This window comes from Daktulosphaira vitifoliae, unplaced genomic scaffold (assembly GCF_025091365.1).
Source record: "Daktulosphaira vitifoliae isolate Bord-2020 unplaced genomic scaffold, ASM2509136v1 Scaffold_2, whole genome shotgun sequence".
Lineage (NCBI taxonomy): Eukaryota > Metazoa > Arthropoda > Insecta > Hemiptera > Phylloxeridae > Daktulosphaira > Daktulosphaira vitifoliae.
Genome location: NW_026099573.1, coordinates 20,969,009 through 20,990,412, shown reverse-complemented (window position 1 = coordinate 20,990,412; position 21,404 = coordinate 20,969,009). Strand labels below are relative to the sequence as shown.

Sequence of the window (21,404 nt, the reverse complement as noted above, 5' to 3'; positions counted from 1 at the left end):
ATCATTACCCTAGCACATCTAGCGGTTGAAATTATTGGTAAAACAATAATTTGTGACGTGTCACTAGGGATTGATTCTCATATTCCATTACGTTCTTTTCGGCAAGCAGTTTTTGACTCTGTAAGGTCCGTGCATTGACGAGAGTAATCTCCAATGGTGTAGCCAGCCTGTCTCTAACTCTGTCGACTCTCATATCAAATACACAATTTCATAAAATATTGATAGTTTATTGAAGTCATTACCCTAGCACATCTAGCGGTTAAAACTATTCGTAAAAAAATAGTTTATAACGTGTCACTAGGGATTGGCTCTCATAACCTATCTGGTTATTTAAATATTCATTTTAAAATATAAAGTAACACATATACTCAGACACCAAGTATAGAAAGGAACTACAGTGAAGTAATATTTCAAGTTTAATAATTTGCATAATTTTACAAAAATTAATAAGTAGATAAAAGTCAGTGCTCTCTTTATATATATATCTTTTAAGCAATAAACAATCAAGCTAGCTGGACACAAGGTAAGAAATTATATTTCTAAACATGTCATAAAATTAAGGGTAGACTTAAGATAAATCAAGAATAACTTTTATCGAGGGAATAATAGAATTGTTAAAGGTGGATAATTTGAAAAGTTATTAATAACTACTTTCTCACCATTCGGGTCATAATAGTGCGCGTTCAACGTAGATGTTTTAACTTGTATTATACAACTACATAAAGAAAATAATTCAGCCATTAGGCTTGGCGCCCAACAATTGGACAGTAGCATCTTACATGAACACACATTGTTTCCCATTCATATAGCATGACCAATAAATATTAAGAGTCGTAAAATCCTCCTCCNGTCACTAGGGATTGATTCTCATATTCCATTACGTTCTTTTCGGCAAGCAGTTTTTGACTCTGTAAGGTCCGTGCATCGACGAGAGTAATCTCCGATGGTGTAGCCAGCCTGTCTCTAACTCTGTCGACTCTCATATCAAATACACAATTTCATAAAATATTGATAGTTTATTGAAGTCATTACCCTAGCACATCTAGCGGTTAAAACTATTCGTAAAACAATAGTTTATAACGTGTCACTAGGGATTGGTTCTCATAAGCTATCTGGTTATATAATTTTCCTTATTTTAAAATATAAAGTAACATATATACTCAGACACCAAGTATAGAAAGGAACTACAGTGAAGTAATATTTCAAGTTTAATAATTTGCATAATTTTACAAAAATTAATAAGTAGATAAAAGTCAGTGCTCTCTTTATATATATATTTTTTACGCAATAAACAATCAAGCTAGCTGGACACAAAGTAAGAAATTATATTTCTAAACATGTCATAAAATTAAGGGTAGACTTAAGATAAATCAAGAATAACTTTTATCGAGGGAATAATAGAATTGTTAAAGGTGGATAATTTGAAAAGTTATTAATAACTACTTTCTCACCATTCGGGTCATAATAGTGCGCGTTCAACGTAGATGTTTTAACTTGTATTATACAACTACATAAAGAAAATAATTCAGCCATTAGGCTTGGCGCCCAACAATTGGACAGTAGCATCTTACATGAACACACATTGTTTCCCATTCATAACGCATGACCAATAAATATTAAGAGTCGTAAAATCCTCCTCTAGAATCATTGCACATTCCATTGTAGAATTAATATGACTCAGGTGTGCGTCATACCGAATATAATTTTCCTTCAATTTACTTTTTACGACAAACCACGTGTGGTGGTCTTAATAAAGAGTTCATGGATATATATATTGTATGCTATATTTTCACCTTGTAGCTAAACGTACTTCAACAATCCGTTTACCATAACATCTATATTCTATTATTATTCCTCTTTCTTAATTATAAAAAATATAAATATCACACATATGGCCACTTATTTTATTTCCTTCATCATCCTTCATTATAATAATCTCTCTTCATTCGTTATGTTATTATAATTATATCCATATCTTTTTACCACTCTTTTCTTTTTTATGACAAGTTATACATAATCACGTTACATGGTATTCGTGGACTGGTTCTGCCGTTTCGTTGCCTTAAAGATGTTTTAAAAAACCTAGCGTGATTTTTACTGTATAAGTTAGGCTCTGGTATTCGTGGACTGGCTCTGCCGTCTCGTTGCCTCTCAGTTAGGACATTAGAAACTAACCAGACAAAAGTATATTCACCTCGAATAGAAGCACTACGTCTATTATTTTTATATCTACTTGTCTTTGTCGTTCTAAACACTCGAACCATACGACCCCGATAGAACCACAACATCAGGTTCTCACTATATACAAAAACCCAAGTCCCCATCATTATTTTTATTGTTATCATTTATTTTTATTTTATTAATTTTTGTTATTTGAATTATAACAAAATTACTAAAAAGAAAAGATTGATTTTGTGTTACATAAAATAATTATATATAAATTACAAAACGAAAAATCCAAATAACAAAATTGGTTTTTCTAAATTTGCTGAATTGAAACTTAAATAGTGTATTTTAACCTGGAGAAAATGGTGCTTAATAAATAAAAACAATAATATTAAAAATAGTTCCTTACAATGGTATGTAATATTTTATTTTCGTGTAGAATAAATGCAAAAAATAAAAATTAAGTGTTGAAAATTACGGAGCTTGTGGATTTTCCATAATACGCAAATTGTAAATTTTGTAAGTTCTATAAGAGGCGTTAAAATTATTTCTCCATCATCAAATTTTCACCAAATTTTTAATCTAAAGGTAAGTGCTACGTTAATTTGAAAAAAATTCGTTCAGTCACTTATGTGTAATGAGATGATAAAGTTGTCTATTTTCAGCAAACCACGCGTGTTCGACCATAAAACCGTAAGACCGTAAAACGATACAAAAACAATTATAAATCAATTCAAATATGAAATGGATTACAAGAACATAACTAAATGTTTTTGAAAAGAAAAAAAAATTTTATTAAAATACTTTTGACCTTCAAATTTTGCTATCAAAATACTGCAAATTTAAAAAAATTTAAATCAAAATTTCGATCTAAAAATTTTTAAATTTATAAACTTAGAATGAAATTGAGTACTATTTAATATGAGTAAAACAGTGCTAGTTCAACAGTAATAGCTTATTTGGATGTAAAGTTATAGGCTCAAGAACATAAGGTGTTTTTTCATGTTTTTAATTATAAAAAATGCCCTATCTGGTAAAAAAACAATTAAAAAAAAAAATATTTTTATTGTCAATGACCTTTAAGAAGTTTATGATAAAAATTTCACATGGAATTACCCAAAGGAGTATGCTTGAACCAAAAAACAGTTAATTTAGTTTCAGAAAATGCACCTTGAAGTACGATTTCAAAAATATGATAGCGACATTCTATAAAAATAAATAACATCATATTAAAATTATAGCTATAAAAAATGATAACCAATCAAACCAAAGTAGTTAAAAAGATTTACTCAATTGAGCGTATTATAAAATATGATTATAATTGTAAAACTCCATCGTTAACTTCAGGTGATACTAAAAATCATTTTTTTTTTAAATTTATGATTTATATAGCAACATATTACAAAAAAATTTGGCATATTATAGACTGGTAGTAGCACACACAAATAGAGTTAAAAAATTAATAAATTATAAAGTAAAATTATTTACTTTTGTAGTTGAATACTTTTATCATATCAAATCTAATTCGACAATAAATACTTTAAGAATATTAAAAATTAATGATTTTAATTGTTTGTATGGAAAAAGCTGGTTAAGCTACTTTTTATTTGAATAAGGAATATTTTTTTGATTTTTAAGAGTAATAACTTAAATATCATAAACTTAAATGAATCATTTGACGTATCGTTGAAAAAAGTAGGTCTAGTGAGGGTTGGCAAAATAAATCGTAGCCACAAAAGAACCACATAGTAAAATAATATTAACATGAATATCAATTTCTTCTCACGAGGGGAGACTATAGTGATAAGATCCTTTATATTTATTGAAATTATTGAATCTAAATGAGATAAATATCAAATGATTTGAAAATTCTATTCTAACTCAAAAAAAAAAATGCAAAATTGTAGAAGTCATAGACGGATTTGATCCTCGTACCCTAGGCGTGAAAGATCAAGANGTACCCTAGGCGTTAAAGATCAAGGTGTTACCCATTCGGCAACTATTCGTTGATTTTTGTTGCATGATAAAATTAGCTATTTAAGCTAACTCAAATTTAAAAATTACTTTTTCGACTTTAAAAAAGTAAAAAATGTTAATAAGTATAATATCATATGTCTTATGAACTTTATTCTATGTCAATGAAATTATATAATATTCATGAAAGTCAGTTTATTCCCCTAATAAGATATTTAAAAATTAAATAAAATATAAAACCCAGAATTTTAATAAAAAAATAGCATATTTTTGAATACGGTAGCCTTTTGCGCATAGAAGATAGATCGTCGGGACAAATTTTTTTTTTCATTTACTAGTACATAAAATAAGCTTTAATTTGATATATGTTTGAAGGACGCAGTATATCCGGAACATTTTCAAAAATTAAGTTGAAAAAGTTAGTTTTTGTAAAAAAGTTGCAATTTTAAATCTCCCCCCATGAGCAGCCTAAGTGTTAAATTTTTAAAAAAATTATATCAAATGAAAGAAAATTATCTAAGGTTTTAGTTTAAAAAAAAATTATGTTTATTTGTTGATTTTTGAAAAAGTTATGGAAGTTTTAAGAAAAAAAATGACAAAATTTGTCAATTTTTAAATTTGTAATTTTTTTGGATATTTCCCCCATTTGCGGCGAACGAGGGAAATTTTTTTAATTTTTAAGGGTAATGTCTTCAACTAGATACAATTTGTGATCTTTTGACGTATTGTTAAAAGAAATCGGTCCTGTGAGAGGTGAGAAAAAGTAGTGACAGACACAAAAAAAAAAAAAATAAAAAAATAAACACATCATGGTAAAATTAATACCTTCTCAGCTTCGCATCGAAGCTAAAAAACACATCTTAGTAAAACCAATACCTTCTCAGCTTCGCATCGAAGCTAATAATATTTTTTAATAATCCTTTTTTCATTCTGCATATTAATAAGAATATNATATTTTTTAATAATCCTTTTTTCATTCAGCATATTAATAAGAATATAGCAGATCATGTAGCTTTTGGAATAATCCACCAATTTATTAAAATTAAACACTATCTAAAGATTTGCATCGAAGCGTTTTTTTTTTTATAGTAATTTTAATCACTGTCAGATATCATCTATACTCCACGTCTGCTTTAAAGAATACTTGCACCGTATTCGTTAAGCAGCCGCGCCGACGTGCGACCACTGCTCGGATCACCCAGAAAAGGCTAACAGGGTTCTGCACTTCCTCTTCTAGTACAAGGCGTGGACCCAGGAATGGGACTCTTTGGAGTCCCAACTAGGGTCCACATCCTGAGTCGGGTCCATGGTAGACCTTATACTTGATCCAACTATGTCACGTCACCATTGTGCCGCGACCCTCCTGTGCTGGGTTTTTAACATATAAATATCAAATCAATAATAATTTTAAATCAATTTTTTTGTAGTTTTAATTAATTTTTTTATATTTAAATACTTGATTTTTACTAAAGTAATAATAATCTCAAATAAAATATAATAGAATACATCTAATTGTAGATATGAAATCAGCGCAAAAATTTGGTTTAGCAAAGTATATTTTGGTCTATGATGTTTAAAAAATGATTCATTTAAGTGATGTGATTTTTCTGCGTAATTTTGTATAAAAACGAATTCTAAACTATTATTATTTGTGAAGATATTTAATTTCAAAAATACATATCTTAAATAAACTATTTTTATTTTAAAAAATTGTGAATTTGTTTATTTGAATAGCCAATTTCAAAAAAAATATAGTATAACAGTCGGGACAATATTTTTTTTTATCTTATCTTCATCTTTTTCTTCGCCTTAATTGGTCAAGTAGATGAGTCTACTTGGGATCGGTCACGCCTGTTGTCTCCACGTACATCCATGATGGGACAATTCGCCTAAGTTTCGTTCAGGACTCCACATACTTTTTTACAATTATTTTACGCAACCTCATTAGTCGTTTCTTACGACTGGCCGAGTGGCCTTGGTAGTATTCCTATGCCCTGTTCACAAGGAATTTTTTTTTTTTTATCTTACAGAACATTTTAAAAGTTTTAATTTGATGTAAGTCTGAAGAATGCAGTTGTGCCGGAACATAACTAAAAATTGTGTTAAAATAAATAATTTTCAAAAACCCTTCACCATTGTACTTAGGTTTTTCATTGGATTGTCATAAAAACATAACCGATAACTAAATATGACGGAAAAGAAATTAGACGGATTTGGAATCAGCATCGAAATGCGATAATGAATTTACTAAGATATTGTAGACAACAGAGCATTTTTTATTATTTATTATATAATTCTTATATAATTTTTACAAATGAAATATTTTTAATTAATTAAGGTACATTTAATACAAACGCTCCATCATGATGTAGTCTGCAGCTTCTGTATTTTCGGACAATACAACTATTTGATCATCATCCACCGGATCGTAGCCCAAGTCAACAATCATGTCCTGTTCATGAAGTAACGTTGGCAAAACTTTTTTTTCTCTACTCGAATCTGTAATCAAATGTTCATAAGGCGTGTTCACAAGTTCCATAGTTCTTTTTAAAGTATTAACTTCTCTAGCATATTTATAACAACACATCTTCGCTTCATTTACGTATTGACCTTTTTCACAAACATATTTGTACATATCATTTCCAACCGTTAAAATAATATCTTCACTTTTACTCTGTAAAATTGTTATACTCCAATTTATTAATAATATTTCAAAATTGCTAGTAAAATTATCTTGAGAATCTGTAATCAAAAATGATTAAAAAATTATAAACGTTAATATAATTACTATTTATTGTAATATAACAATAAATCTTCTTATCTAATATTTATTAAATATTTAGTTTGTATAATATTAATTTTTACAAATTATGTTTACTTGAATTTTACATAAAAAATGTCATACCGATTGAGTAGTAGTTAAAAAAATAGTTCAATTTTAATCTATGTAGAAAAGTTAACTTACTTATGATTTCATAATTTACCAAACCACAACTTTTGAAACAATTTAATAAATTCTGCTTTAGCGGCTCAATGATATCGTTGGATTTTACCTGTAAAAATACTCTTAGTCTACATGGAATATTTAGTACTATATTTTTATCATTAAAAATAAGTAACAAAAAAGAGGAAATCTGGAAAAAGTATGAAAAGGTCTATGTCAAATTAATTAATTATTAGAATTTTCTAAGCTTTAAATCTGTAATGTTGAAATGTTACTATACTCTAACTGACTAATAAATAAACTTAGGTTATAAATGAATATTTAGTGTATGAATATAGAAAAATTCAATTTAGAAACTCTTATAATTATATCCACAAACTCTTAATATAAAATTCGAAAATAAAATACCATTTATTCATAAAAACGTGTTTTTAATATAATTGTATAAGATTAATTCATTGTGTTACAATTTTACTCACAAGAGGTAATAAGAAAAAGAAATAAAAATATTTCGTAAACATCATTTTTCTGTCAATCTTAACTTATAAAATAATATTAGAAAAATAACTTTTACGTAATATCCAATTGCTATTTAAAAATGTTTAAACTATTAAAATTGCATTAAATAATTTTTTAATGAATGTAAATAAGATTTGTTCAAATGAAACTACGTCTGTACTTGTCATATATGAATTATTTAAAAAATTATTAAGTACAAATTGCTGCTAACAATAATATAAATTAATAATAATTTTATTTTAAATATTCTTTAACATTGATACTTAATTTTACTATTATAATTACTATTTATCAGAGAGGACGTGGCGTAGTTGGATTTAGTATAGATGATATCTGACAGTGATTAAAATCACTATCATAAAAAACGCTTCAATGCAAATCTGTAGATAGTGATTAATTTAAAAAAATTGATGGATTATTTCAAAAACTACATGATCTACTATTTCCTTATTTATATTTTGATTAAGTTTTATGACTTATAAGTGTAATATATGAATATATATATTCATATATTAAAATATAAATATATAAAGGGAAATGGTCCGATTTAAAAAAAAAGTATGTCGAATGAAAGAAGCATATAAATATTATTTCTCATAAAAAAATTGTGTTGATCCAAACACTTTTCAATAAGTTATAGAATTATAATAAAGTAAAAAATGTAAAATATAAAATCTAAAATTTTCACACAAAAATAGCATTTGGTAGCCATTTTCACCTAGAAGTCAAAATAAAGTCCGAAATTTTTTTTTCCATAATAAAGTATATTACATTACCTTTAATTAAAAATATATATATATATATAAAGTCAGTTTTTTTTGTCCATTAGATTGATATAATATTTATGGAAATCAGTGTAATCCCCTTATAATAAAATAAAATACACAACCAAGAATTTTAACACAAAAATAGCATATTTTTGAATACGGTAGCCATTTTCACCGTGAAGATAAAATAATGTCCGAAATTTTTTTTTTTTTAATATTAAAGTATATTACATAAGCTTTAATTTAAGATATATATAAAAGTGTCAGTATTTCTGGAAATCTTTCAAATGTTAAGTTGAAAAAGTAAATTTTTTGTGAAAAAGTAGTCATTTTGAATCCCTCCCTGTGGGCAGGTATAGGGTCTAATTTATAAAAAAAATATATTAAATGATAAGTAAAGACATCAAGCATTTAAAAAAAAAAATTATATTGATATGTTCATTTTTGAAAAAGTTATGGCAATTTTAAGAAAAAAAAATTGAAAAAATTAATACTTTCTCAGCTTCGCATCGAAGCTAAAATAACTCACAAAGACCCATTAAATAAATATTTAAAATTGGGTTGGGTTTATTATAAAAATAAAATAATTTTTAAATGTTTGAGGTTTAAGATACTAATTGACATTTATTTCCATGATAAGAAAAATAAGCCATCTTTAATGAACAAATAAATTTAAAATGAAAGATTCTTCAAATCTAAATTCACTTTAACTTTACTCTAAGTTCCATTTGATTAAAAAAAAATATGATAAGTCCAAATTAAATAATAAAAAACAACCAAAGAGTGAGAATCTTGAGTAGAGTGTCACATATATTGTGTATTTTGTAATTACGGAAAGCATTAATTTAAATGGGAACAAATGGATTATTATTGTCAGAGGAGGATAGTGCGATCCCCTGAGTGATCTTGAAAGTTGTATATTTTAATTGTTAAATGGTTTAATTGTTAAATTACTTTAAATCTGAGCAATAATCAGATTTAATTCCCTAATTAACTGGTTATTTTGTGTTTTAAAGAAGGGACCCTACTTTGGTGATATTGTAAATTCATAATAAGTGACATACATGTACAAAATATAACATCATATAATATACTAATATAAGTAATAACATAATATTACATTATCAACAAACGCATTTTAGTAAATAAAGAACATTGTGTGATAAAAGCCTTTAAGGAAGTTTACATGTGATGAACTTGTACACATTTTATCAAAGACAATCAATGTGTATGTCTTTGTAGAAAAATAGATATAAAATAAGAAATAGAGTAACGAGAAAAAGTTCACGATAAAGGAAATTGTGAAATCTTTTGATCACATATTGCATTTTAAGTACTGTGTACATGCAATAATATAAAAATAACTATGAACAAATTCATATAAATTCAACCAAAAGAAAAAAGAATATGACGTATTTAAAATGTTTAAATAGATCATTTAATGTTAAATATTGATGTCAGCTAAGCATTTTTCTACGGGTATATTTCATAATCTAAAACTGAACTAATATTTTACAACTTGTAAACGTTTTTCTAAGAATTTTTGTTTAACTTTAATAAAACCCACTTTGATAAAATATCGTAAAAATTAAATAAAATAATAGAAATTCACTTGTTAATTACAAAGTAATTTTTTAGCTTTGACTCACAACTTGTTATTAAAAATATACAACGTTTAATATTTTCTTTTCAAAAATTAATAGTATCCTACTTTCTATGATTTCCATCAAAAATTTTGCCCAATTTGTTCTTAAAATTTCATTATCCCAAGTTTTTTAAATAGAAACTTATACATGTTTATGTATGTTTAATCAAATTAAAAATAGGAAAATTATCTAAGATAATTAGCGGTCGTAAACAGCTTTTAAATTAGTATTTTGGAAGTTGAATTAATATTGAAATGTAGTGACTGGATGTGACATGCAGGTCCGTTTACTTTTAAGCATTTATGAACCGCACTACTCCTCTCACAATAATATAAAAATGCTAATAATATTTTAAAATGCTGGTATAAAAGTTAAATATACTGGTCATTTTTCATTAGATCATTATCATTCTGTATGCTAATTAAGTATAAATTATTCTATTTAAAAGACAAAAGTTGCACAATTTTAAAGAGTGAGGAAGGGATAGAATCAATTGTTTGTAATATCATAGATCCTAGAATATTATCAATTTCTGAGAAGAATAAAGGCGACTCGACAAACACCTTGTACAATAGATTTTTAAACCTACTAAAAAATAATATAAACAATCAAAAATAAATATGGCAATTATATAAATATAACTAAAATTTACAGACATGAAACTGCAGTTATACGAGTTATTTTACTAACAATAAAGTATCACTTTTATCTTACTTTTTTTTTGTAAGTTATGTAAATATTTAGTATTCATGTAAAAAATAGCTTAGCTAAATGTTATTTTTTTGCTGAAATACTAAATAGATTAATCTTTTAAGATTTAAAATTTATGTTTATTATTATTTATTATATTTTAATTACCAAAACTATCCAGTGCCGCAAAATTGTGTATGCTAGGTATGAAAGGAACACAGGCTCAAGCTCTACATTCATTGGAGACACTTTATTTTAAATCTCTTATGAGGTAGGGAGCCATTGGACACTAATAGCTCACGGGTTCCAATAGTTGCGGCACTGTCACTATATTTATATTTATACATTATATTTAAAATTAATTTTGTGCTATAGAATATTTTCGACATATACAGTGATCAAAACTAATACTAACATTAACAGAAATAATTATCCAGCCGTAATGAAGTTGATTCAAATATTTCTTTTAGCGATAGCTTTTATTACAGTAAGTAAGACAAAAAAATGTATATACTTTTAATTTTATAATTTTAAGTTAACTATATGATAAAATAATATTTTGGTGAATTTTTAAAAAATTACAGGTATTATGTAATATAAATGAAAAATTTGACACAGTTGCACAACAAGAGTTAAAAAAATGTTTGAATTATTTTAAAGCTAATCATCTCATCATGGACGACGGTATGATTAATGTTTTAGCTCAATTCGACGCTCTAGTTTAAAACTGCAACAACTAGATAAACATATTTTCCTGTATAATTATTAAAAAAAAAATATGTTCATGTTATCTCGAATGTAAAATTTAATTTTTAAAAATTTCGGAAAATAACTTATCTCTATTAAGTTGGATATTTTTTAAATTTTAGATCATAACTCAAATCAAAATTTTATTAATTTTTGTTGTTCTAAACTATGGCATTGAAGTAATATAATTTTTACTATATGAAATTTATACTCTGTAGTAATCTTAAAAAAGTTAATTTTTATTCTAATATCAATTAGAAAAATTTACAATAATATTATTACAAATATCAATATATATTTAAATAAGTACTTTTTTCTAACATTAGACATTTCAATAATTACATATTAGTTGATCATTGCAAAAAGTCTTGCTAGGATATTGATAAACGATAAACATTGAAAAATTAGCCAATGCTGGAAAAATTACTTATGGTCAGACGATTTTCAAATTTTTATTTTTAACAAAACATCATTCTAGAAAAATTTTTTTAGCTTGCCGTGAACGTTTAAAAATCTTATCAAATATGCTCATCGCCACTAACGTTTATTGATTTAAAATCTAAAATTTAATAGGCCTGCCTAGGAGACATTCCAAAAGTATCCCAAAAATTTCGTTAAAATATGTTCATTTTTGACCGAAATTTTTTTCATTTTTTTCATAATAACGCTTTTTCCGTTTATTTGTCATGTAAAACAAAAGAATTTAAATTTTGAATTTTCCACAAAATTATATATCTACCATAATTATCTATAATATAAAAGTTAAAAAAACAAAATTATTATTTTTCAATTTCTTTAATGATATAACTAATATATAATAAGTAATTAGTAATTATTTCAAAAACTAGATGGGATAATAATTTATTACACAAGAAAATGGCACACCTCTTGAGTAGGGATAAAAAAATTGTTCAATTTTAATCTATTGACATATACTCGATAGCACGAAAAACATAAAAACAAAGTTAAGTTTTAAAAAACACAATAAATTATTACAGAATATTCTACAATACACATATAAAAAAAAACAATAAAATCACGTCTATGATTTCATTATTTACACATTCACTTGTAACCAAACAATTTAATAAGTCCTGCTTTATCTGTTGAACTTGGTCGTTGGATTTTACCTGTAAAACTATTATCAGTCAATGAAATATTCAGTACTACATTTATATAGTATAATATATATATATATATAAAACATAATGCAAGAAAACGGTAAAAAAGTTACTTTACTCATTCAAGTACGAAAAGGTCTATGTAAAATCGATAAAATATAGGAGTTTTCTAAAACTTAAATCTGTAATGTTGAAATGTCATTATATTCAAAATGACTAATTAGTACATTTAGGTTATAAATGAATATTTTGTGTATGAATATCCGAAAGTTCAATTTAGAAACTTTTTAAATAACATTCACAAAATAAAATGACATATATTCACAAAATAGTATTTTTAATAATAATAATAATCGAAAAAAAAAATTCCTTATTCAAATATAAAGTAGCTTAACCAGCTTTTTCTTACAAATAATTATCATTAATCATTAATTTCTAATATTCTTAAGGCGTCTGGGTACCGACCGCTTTTTAGTCAAAAACAACCCGTTTTTAACACGCTTTTATTAGTTTCACGTGTATGTTNCTTATTTTAAAAATTATTTTTAACTTTTTAGTCGATGTGCTTTAAAAGCGTGTTTTTTTAGTTTTTTTAAACTATATTTATTGTTCCATCAGTACAACGGAACTACTGATGCGATAAGAATTCTGAAAACATATCTGAATTCAGCATCATGTCACTTAGGTATCGGTCAGGCCATATTTTTGAAATTTTGATGTTTTTAACCTTTTATTACAGTTTTCATTTTCGAATAATTTTAAAATTTTCAAAATAATTTTTTACGTTGAAGGAATCACAATTTCAAAAAAGTGGTCTGACCGATACCTAAGTGACATGATACTAAATTCAAATTTGTTTTCAGAATTCTTATCGCATTAGTAGTTTTGTCGTACTGATGGAACAAAAACGGGTTGTTTTGTACGCTCAAACTAATGGTTTTCAAGCAGTAGCTGTTTTATGTAACATCCTCGTGAGCGTATGTGCGTTATCCGCAGCAGTTATTTTATTGCCCATTGAGTTGCATAAGACAATACCGACTGCCTAAAAATAGTTACAAATGCATACTTGATATTATACCTATATATATGATATTAGATTATTTGCTTTTATCTTATTTGCAAAGCTATCATTACATAGTAAGAAACAAATTTTGTTGTTGTATTCTTATTTAAGTGTCGCTAAAAAAATGAGGTCATAAAAAACTATCGCTATCAAAAAAAAAAAAATAAAAAATAGAGGTAATATATTAACATTGTATAAGTGTCGTAAAAAAAAAAATCTGGTGAGGTACGTATATATAAAAATAATTTTCATACACTTTCTTAGTTTCGATAGAAAACTGAGAAGGTATTAGTTTTACTATGATGTGTTTTTTACTGGACTGTTATTGTTCAACGATATGCCAAAAGAAAATGAATTTTAAACTACATGCAATAAAAACAGTAAATCATTTTTTTAAAAAAAGGTGGTTAGAATTGAGTGATGATGAGATATAACCTATATTTAATATAATACGAAGTGCTTAGAATTCATGAAGTATAAGTGACATTTCAAAAAAAAAAAAAATGATTTAGGTACACTATCAGACTGAAAATTGATAGTTCTTATTAGTAGAAAAAATGTGTGAATAAAAAACACATTATTGTAAAATCAAGATACCACTTCAGCTACACATGAAAATTAAAAAATAAATACAATATACATTATTTTGGTAGTTTATTTCCAATTCTCAAACTACCATTTTACTTGACATACTTCAAACAAGTAACGAGGAGAATTTAATAAATGAAAGAGTAATTTTTTCACGAAGAAAATTTTTTAAAGAAAGACAAGGTTAAAATATAATTTATTAGAAACAAACATTTTTTTTCTTTAGAAAAATTGGAGATGATAGTTTTTATGATTTTTTACCATTGACACCCAATGCACAAATTCTTGATACTTGTAAAAAAATTTCTTTAGAAGTTAATCAACCAATAATTCAAAAAGAGTTAGTTTATTTTTTATAGTATTATTTTACAATGAAATTAATGCACATATTTAACTAATTTAGGTATAATTAATATTAATAAAGTCGTAGAATAATAAATATTGAATATTTTTTTAATAGTTTGAAATCAATTAAACACGAGTTATTTGCCTGTAATTTTTCAAATCTTGTATTTAAAACTGAAGTTCAAAGGGTTTTTTTTCAGGATTTCACTTTGAATGTAATTTTTGCAAAAAAAAAAAGAAATTATTTATTCAGAGGATCTCAAATTAAATGATTCTTTTAGTATAAATACTGCAGTTGTTACTGCTACTTTGAATACTGGCCAGGGGTTTACAAATTTAGAACAGTTTTCTGTTGTACTAAATATGCTTTGTATGAGTAATAAAACGAATTAAATATATCATTATTAAATTGCTAAGCAAACTGAAAAAACTGCATGGGATTCGATAGAGTTAGCGGGGAAAGAAGAAACTAGGCTTGCTATTGAAAATGGAGAAGTGAATGACAAAGGACTTCCCATTATGGCTTATAAAACTTAAATATTTTAGTGTGTAAATAAAGTAATTTTTTAAATAAAATNGAGAAGTGAATGACAAAGGACTTCCCATTATGGCTTATAAAACTTAAATATTTTAGTGTGTAAATAAAGTAATTTTGTAAATAAAATCTTATAATTAAAATTAGTTTTTTTATAGTTTTATAACTTCAAAATAATCGATGTGGATCTCATATGATTTAACTTGTTTTCTTTAAATATTTAGTTTTTCTTACTCGTCAAAAATAAATAGTTTAATTATTTTTATAATCAATTAAAATTTGTGAAATCATGACGCGTCTATTAGTATTTACATAGATTAAATACATGTGTATTTAATCTATGGTATTTACAGTGAGGCTGGTGCTAAACTATAGTTTTTATACTACATAAAATAAACGTGTGTCGTTATCAATATAATCGAATGCATCAAAAAGTAAGGCAGGTACACAACCGGTTTTGTTATCGACTATAACACGACGAAAATACTCCCAATAATGGACACTCACACTAATAATAATTTATTTCTCACACAACGACACTGCGTAACATGTAAAAACTGCAAAATTGAGGATATTCTGAATAATGGCTAGTAATGAATGCCCAAAAAGATAAGTTCAACAGATAAAGCAGGACTTATTAAATTGTTTGGTTACAAGTAAATGGGTAAATAATGAAATCGTAGACGTGAGTAAGTTTACTTTTCTACATACACCCAAAGAAAAACCTCAATCAATTTTGATAGAGAAATTTTATCAAGGGTTTATGATAATGTTTTATTAATACGAACAAAATAACTATTCTTATAAATAATTATTGTTCAAGACAAGAATAAAAAATATTATATTGATAAATATATCATAGGTTCAATAGTAATGATATATTTATCAAATTGAACAATGAGTTTATTATATAGATCGAGGTTTTTCTCTGGGTGTCGTGTAGTATATATGAATATAGGGGCATCTATTGAAGATGATAAATTCAATATGATTTCAAAAACACTTATTAATACAATTTCAAAAATGTGATGTATACACGGTAAATAAAAAATATCACACCCCAACATTTGCTACAATAATATGCAGGTACTTTTAAGTCTACCTGTATTAGAAGCTGTTGTATCACAACATAATGATTTTACTTTTTCAGTTAAACCCCATTTTTGAATTGCTGCAAAGATAGCTGCTGCTTGACCTTCCCCGAACCAGAAGAAATTTCAGGCATATCAAGTAAATTTGTGTCATATAATAATAATTTAGACAATTATTATATGATANCAAGTAAATTGTCTAAATTATTATTATATGACACAAATTTTTTTCATTCTATTTTCACGTAAACGTTTTCGAAAGTTATTAATTGAGATTTTATTTATAATTAATTCAGATGTATTGAGACTAAATGATTCTGCAGTTGCTATTAATATAAGAACAGCGTCTCTGTCGCTAATTTTGCACTCATCAAATGCAGTGACCAGTTTATCAGTTAATATATTCTTTTTAACTCTAAAATTGGAAATAATAGTTTTTTCAATTAATTCTTCAATCACATCAAACTCGCTAGAACTGTTTGAAGACGAACACAACATTTCTGAGTTAACTACTTAACCTGTAATAATAAACACTTAAACTTACTACATTAAATATATTTTAAGACATTTTTCAATTACCCAACATTCCATTTCACTATATGCTTTTCTTTTTCTTTGAGCTACATTTATATTTTACTTTTGTTGATTGAATTCATATTTTTCATTGAAATTATCGTCATGTAATATACAACCTGACCTTCCCTCTGAGACAATAAAAATTGTTTATCAACTTCCATTTTTAATTAAGTTTTGACACGGTACCGCGCTGCGCTCCAGACTGGCGCTTATCTGCATCTCTCTCGATATAAGCCGTCCACCTATTAATATGATAATCGATTGGCATCTCCCTCTACGCTAATTAATATGTATTACGAATTAAGTAAATGAAAATAAAACGTGTAAAAAATTAGTAGTAAAACATAGTAATAAATGTTCTTACAAATATAATATATATATATTGTGTGGTGATCACCGTAATGATTGCATTACAAGTTAGTTTAAAGCATCAGAATGAACAATACCAGATAAGTCATCAAGTTTATTAACAAACTCTTCTTCATTTTTTATATCTGATGATGACTTTTTAGTCGCGTGTTTTTGTAGTTTCATCCATTCATAGTATAATAATTCAATTTTTTTTTACGTTGTGACATTTTTTTTCTACAGTATTCGGTTTATAAAATAAATCAAGTAATAGTTTCTTCAAAGGTAAAAATAGAATATTTGCAAATTAATTTTTGTTAGGCTAAGTAACAATTTTTCAAAAGTTTTTGTAGATATCTTTTTTATAGAAATATATTACATTAATAAAAAAAATTTTTATAAACTTTTTCATTAAAGTTAATGTTTTTGAGATGAAACTTTGAGGTAAGAAACTACCCTTGGGTATTATTTTTAACCCTTTTCGGCAAGGCATAAGTGGAACAATCATCACCAAATTTTACAAAATTATATTTTTTGGGTACTCAATCAATTATAGGGTAATGACACTTGTATTATTAAAAAAAAACCTATCAATGTAGGATACGGTCACTCTAATATATATATAATTTATGTATATTTAATGTTTTTTTTCTATTACGCTTTTCTCATTGATATAAAAATTGATCATGTAAAACAAACAATTTTTATTATTGAACTTACAAGGTCATAAAAATGGTTTTACTTGACGCATAAGCCCCAAATTTCGCACAACTCGTTTTTAACATAATCAAATTATATAAGCAAAGACAAAAAATGATTTTTCAGTTTTTTATTGTAATTTAATTAATATATAATTTCTAATTATTAATTATTTCAGAAACTAAATATGATGGAAAAGAAATTGGACGGATTTGGAATCAGCGTCGAAATGCCATAAAGAATTTACTAAAATATTGTACAATATTATAGAACACTTTTTTAATATTTATTATATAATTCTTATATAATTTTTACAAAATAAATATTTTTAATTAAATAAAGTACATTTAGTAATAATGCTCCATCTTGATGTGTTCCGCAGCTTCTGTATTTTCAGACAATACAAGTATTTGAAATTCTTTCGTCGGATCGTAGTTCTCTTCNCTTTCGCCGGATCGTAGTTCTCTTCGATAATCATATCATCTTCATGAAGTTTCGTTGGCAAAACTTTTCTTTCGCTACTCAAATCTGTAATCAAATGTTCATAAGGCAAGTCGCAAAGATTCGTAACTTTCTTTAATTCAATAACTTCGTTAATGTATGTATCACAACACGCCCGCACTTCATCTGTGCTTTGACATTTTTGAGAAACATAATCGTACAAAGGATTTCCTAAATCTTTAATAAAATCTTCATCATTATTCTCTAAAATTCTTTTACCCAAAATTTTTAATAATCCCTCAAAAATACCATTAAATTCATTTTGACAAGCTGTAATCAAAAATGATTAAAATATTAAAAGCCTTAATATAATAACTATTTATTATATTACAATAAATCTTCTATTCTAATATTTATTAAATATTTAGTTTGGATAACATTAATTTTTACAGATTATGTTTACTTGAATTTTACATAAAAAATTGCATACCGATTGAGTAGAAGTTAAAAAAATAGTTCAATTTCAATATATGTAGAAAAGTTAACTTACTTATGATTTCATTACTTCTCAAACCACAATTTTTGAAACAATTGAATAACTGCTCCTTTGCATAGTGAAGTGGGTCATCTGATTTTACCTGTAAAACTATTATTAGTCACTGGACTATTCAGTACTACATTATTATCATTAAATATATGTAACATGAATTAGGAAAGCAGGAAAAAGTTTGAAAAGGTCAATGTCAAATTAATTAATTATTAGAGTTCTTTTAAAATTTAAATCTGTAATGTTGAAATGTTACTATACTCTAATTGACTAATGAATAAATTTAAGTTATAATATAATATTTAGTTTATAAATATAGAAAAATTCAATTTAGAAAGTCTTGATATAAAATCCGCAAAATAAAATGTCATTTATTCATAAAAACGTTTTTTTAATATAATTGTATAAGATTAATTCATCGTGTTACAATTTTACTCACAAGAGTTAAAAAGAAAAATAAATAAAAATATTTCATAAACATCATTCTTCTGTCGATCTTAACTTATAAATTAATACTAGAAAAATATATTTAACAGACAATTTTGCTATTTAAGAGTTTTTTACCTTTTAAAAATTTATTAAATCAAATAATAAACAAACATAAATAATAATTGTTCAAATGAAACTACATCTGTATTTGTCATATATGAATCATTTAAAAAATTATTAAGTACAAATTTCTGCTAACAATAATTCAAATTAATAATAATTTTATTTTAAATATTTTTTAGCATTAGATACTTAACATTAATATTATAATTTATCTATCAATAGATGTCTGAGAAAAATTATATAGTCCCTTAGATATATTTAAAATGTGTATAACGATTGGATTTTTATATATTTAAATACTACTAGAACTTATAACTTTTTTAAAATATTGGTAATTTTGAATAATTTAATTTAAATGATAATATAATAACAAAAAAAAAATACAAATAAAAACAATAGATGGCTTCTGCCATTCATCTTGCACAGAGATATGCTTCAGGTTGCTTGAANTGATAATATAATAACAAAAAAAAAATACAAATAAAAACAATAGATGGCTTCTGCCATTCATCTTGCACAGAGATATGCTTCAAGTTGCTTGAACTGAATTGCATTTGGCGGTGTTCATACTAAAATAATAATTATTAGCTCTAATAACTGTTTATAGGTCTGATTGAAATAAAACTACAACCGTTCTTGAATATTCAAATTTGGAATTAATACCTGGAAAGACTTTATGTAAAACATGTTTAAAACGTTTGAAATATTCTACTGATTACTTAAACATGAGTGTATGAGTCTATAGAAGATAATTTAGAAACAAAAAATAACGTTTGTAACAATTTAGGTATATCACCTATTTTATTAAAACACTTAACTATAACTCGCCGACCAGTTATTGAAAAAAAAAGCTGAAGCTATAAGTACTATAGTAAAATCAATTTTTTTCTTGGCTTATGAAATTCTTTCTTCTTCTTCCAATAGCACACATTTTACTTCTAATGGCAATTATGCCGTTAACGAGTATGAGAGTTTGATAAATAACTTAAAAATAAAATTTAATGAAACTAGACAACACATTTTAACGAATTTTAATTCTGTTGCCTAAATCTTGGTCGGTTTCAAAAATTTGTTAAGAGTTTGGTGTCACAGAATACTTTGTGAAAAAGGTAAAAAAATTAGTCCATGTTCATGGTGTTTTATCTGACATTGTCGTTCAAAAACCTTGTCCAGTAATTGATTCGAAAGTAGTTAAAAATGTTTATGACTTGTATCATAATGATGATTATAGCAGAGTATGTCCCGGTATGAAAGACGTCATTAATGCAAGAGATGCTGATGGTAAAAAAATTACTAAAAAGAAAAGATTTATTTTGTGTTACTTAAAATAATTATATATAAATTACAAAATGAAAAATCAAAAATCAAATAACAAAATTGGTTTTTCTAAATTTGCTGAATTGAAACTTAAATAGTGTATTTTATCTGGAGAAAGTGGTGCTTAATAAATAAAAACAATAATTTTAAAAATAGTTGCTTACAATGGTATGTAATATTTTATTTTCGTATAGAATAAATGCAAAAACCCAGCACAGGGGGGTCGAGGCACAGTGGTGCCGTGGTATAATTGGATCAAGTATAATGATATCTGACAGTGATTAAAATCACTATCAAAAATAAACGCTTCGATGCAAATCTTAAGATAGTGTTTAATTTTAAAAAAATTGGTGTTATATTCCAAAAGCTTCATGATCTGCTGGTTCCTTATTAATATCTCGATTAAGACAAAGTATGTCGAATGAAAAAGGGTTTATTAAAAAATATTATTTCTCATAAAAAAATTGTGTGGATCCATACACTTTTCAATAAGTTATAGCATTATAAAGTTAAATATAATATAAAAAATAAAATCGAGAATTTTCACACAAAAATAGCATTCGAAAGCCATTTTCACCATGAAGACAAGTCCAGAGGTCTAATTTTTTTTTTTCAAATTAAAGTATATTACATTAGCATTAATTTAAGATACATATAAAAGTGTCAGACCTTCCGGAACATTTTCAAAAGTTAAGTTGAAAAAGTTAATTTTTTGTGAAAAAGTTGTC

The 21,404-nt window shown here is 25.7% G+C and overlaps 2 protein-coding genes and 1 long non-coding RNA gene across 11 annotated transcripts in view; 2 read left to right on the top strand and 1 right to left on the bottom strand.

The window, feature by feature from the left end:
- Positions 1 to 6,393: 6,393 nt before the first annotated feature.
- On the bottom strand, positions 6,394 to 19,348 carry LOC126899684 (uncharacterized). Of its 4 annotated transcripts, none has more exons than XM_050674785.1 (3): positions 19,247 to 19,348; positions 18,811 to 18,898; positions 6,394 to 6,882 (listed from the first exon to the last, which is right to left on the bottom strand). In XM_050674785.1, exons 1-3 carry the CDS (start codon positions 19,289 to 19,291, stop codon positions 6,485 to 6,487), a joined length of 531 nt encoding a protein of 176 aa, XP_050530742.1. In that variant the 5' UTR covers positions 19,292 to 19,348; the 3' UTR covers positions 6,394 to 6,484. The 4 variants fall into 4 exon arrangements, 3 of the variants coding, with proteins under 3 accessions (XP_050530742.1, XP_050530741.1, XP_050530743.1); XM_050674784.1 differs by lacking the exons at positions 18,811 to 18,898; positions 19,247 to 19,348 and adding exons at positions 7,106 to 7,193; positions 7,564 to 7,677; XM_050674786.1 differs by lacking the exons at positions 18,811 to 18,898; positions 19,247 to 19,348 and adding exons at positions 7,106 to 7,193; positions 7,493 to 7,619.
- The window catches only part of LOC126899676 (uncharacterized), a 22,598-nt gene continuing 11,890 nt past the window's right edge, over positions 10,697 to 21,404 (top strand). The window contains exons 1-3 of one of the 5 annotated variants that reach the window (XM_050674763.1): positions 10,798 to 10,977; positions 11,082 to 11,193; positions 11,291 to 11,390. In XM_050674763.1, coding sequence (XP_050530720.1) covers positions 10,904 to 10,977; positions 11,082 to 11,193; positions 11,291 to 11,390 — 286 coding nt within the window. In that variant the 5' untranslated portion in view covers positions 10,798 to 10,903. Of the gene's footprint in view, positions 10,740 to 10,797; positions 10,978 to 11,081; positions 11,194 to 11,290; positions 11,391 to 21,404 lie in introns of those variants that run through there. The other 4 variants (XM_050674767.1, XM_050674764.1, XM_050674766.1 and 1 more) reach the window with 4 other exon arrangements.
- LOC126899699 (uncharacterized) lies at positions 15,170 to 18,195 on the top strand. 2 transcript variants are annotated; one of them, XR_007702678.1, is made up of 5 exons: positions 15,170 to 15,790; positions 16,079 to 16,191; positions 16,256 to 16,335; positions 16,493 to 16,716; positions 17,998 to 18,195. It is a non-coding gene; the product is annotated as an uncharacterized LOC126899699 (long non-coding RNA). The 2 variants fall into 2 exon arrangements; XR_007702677.1 differs by having other exon boundaries at positions 15,170 to 16,191.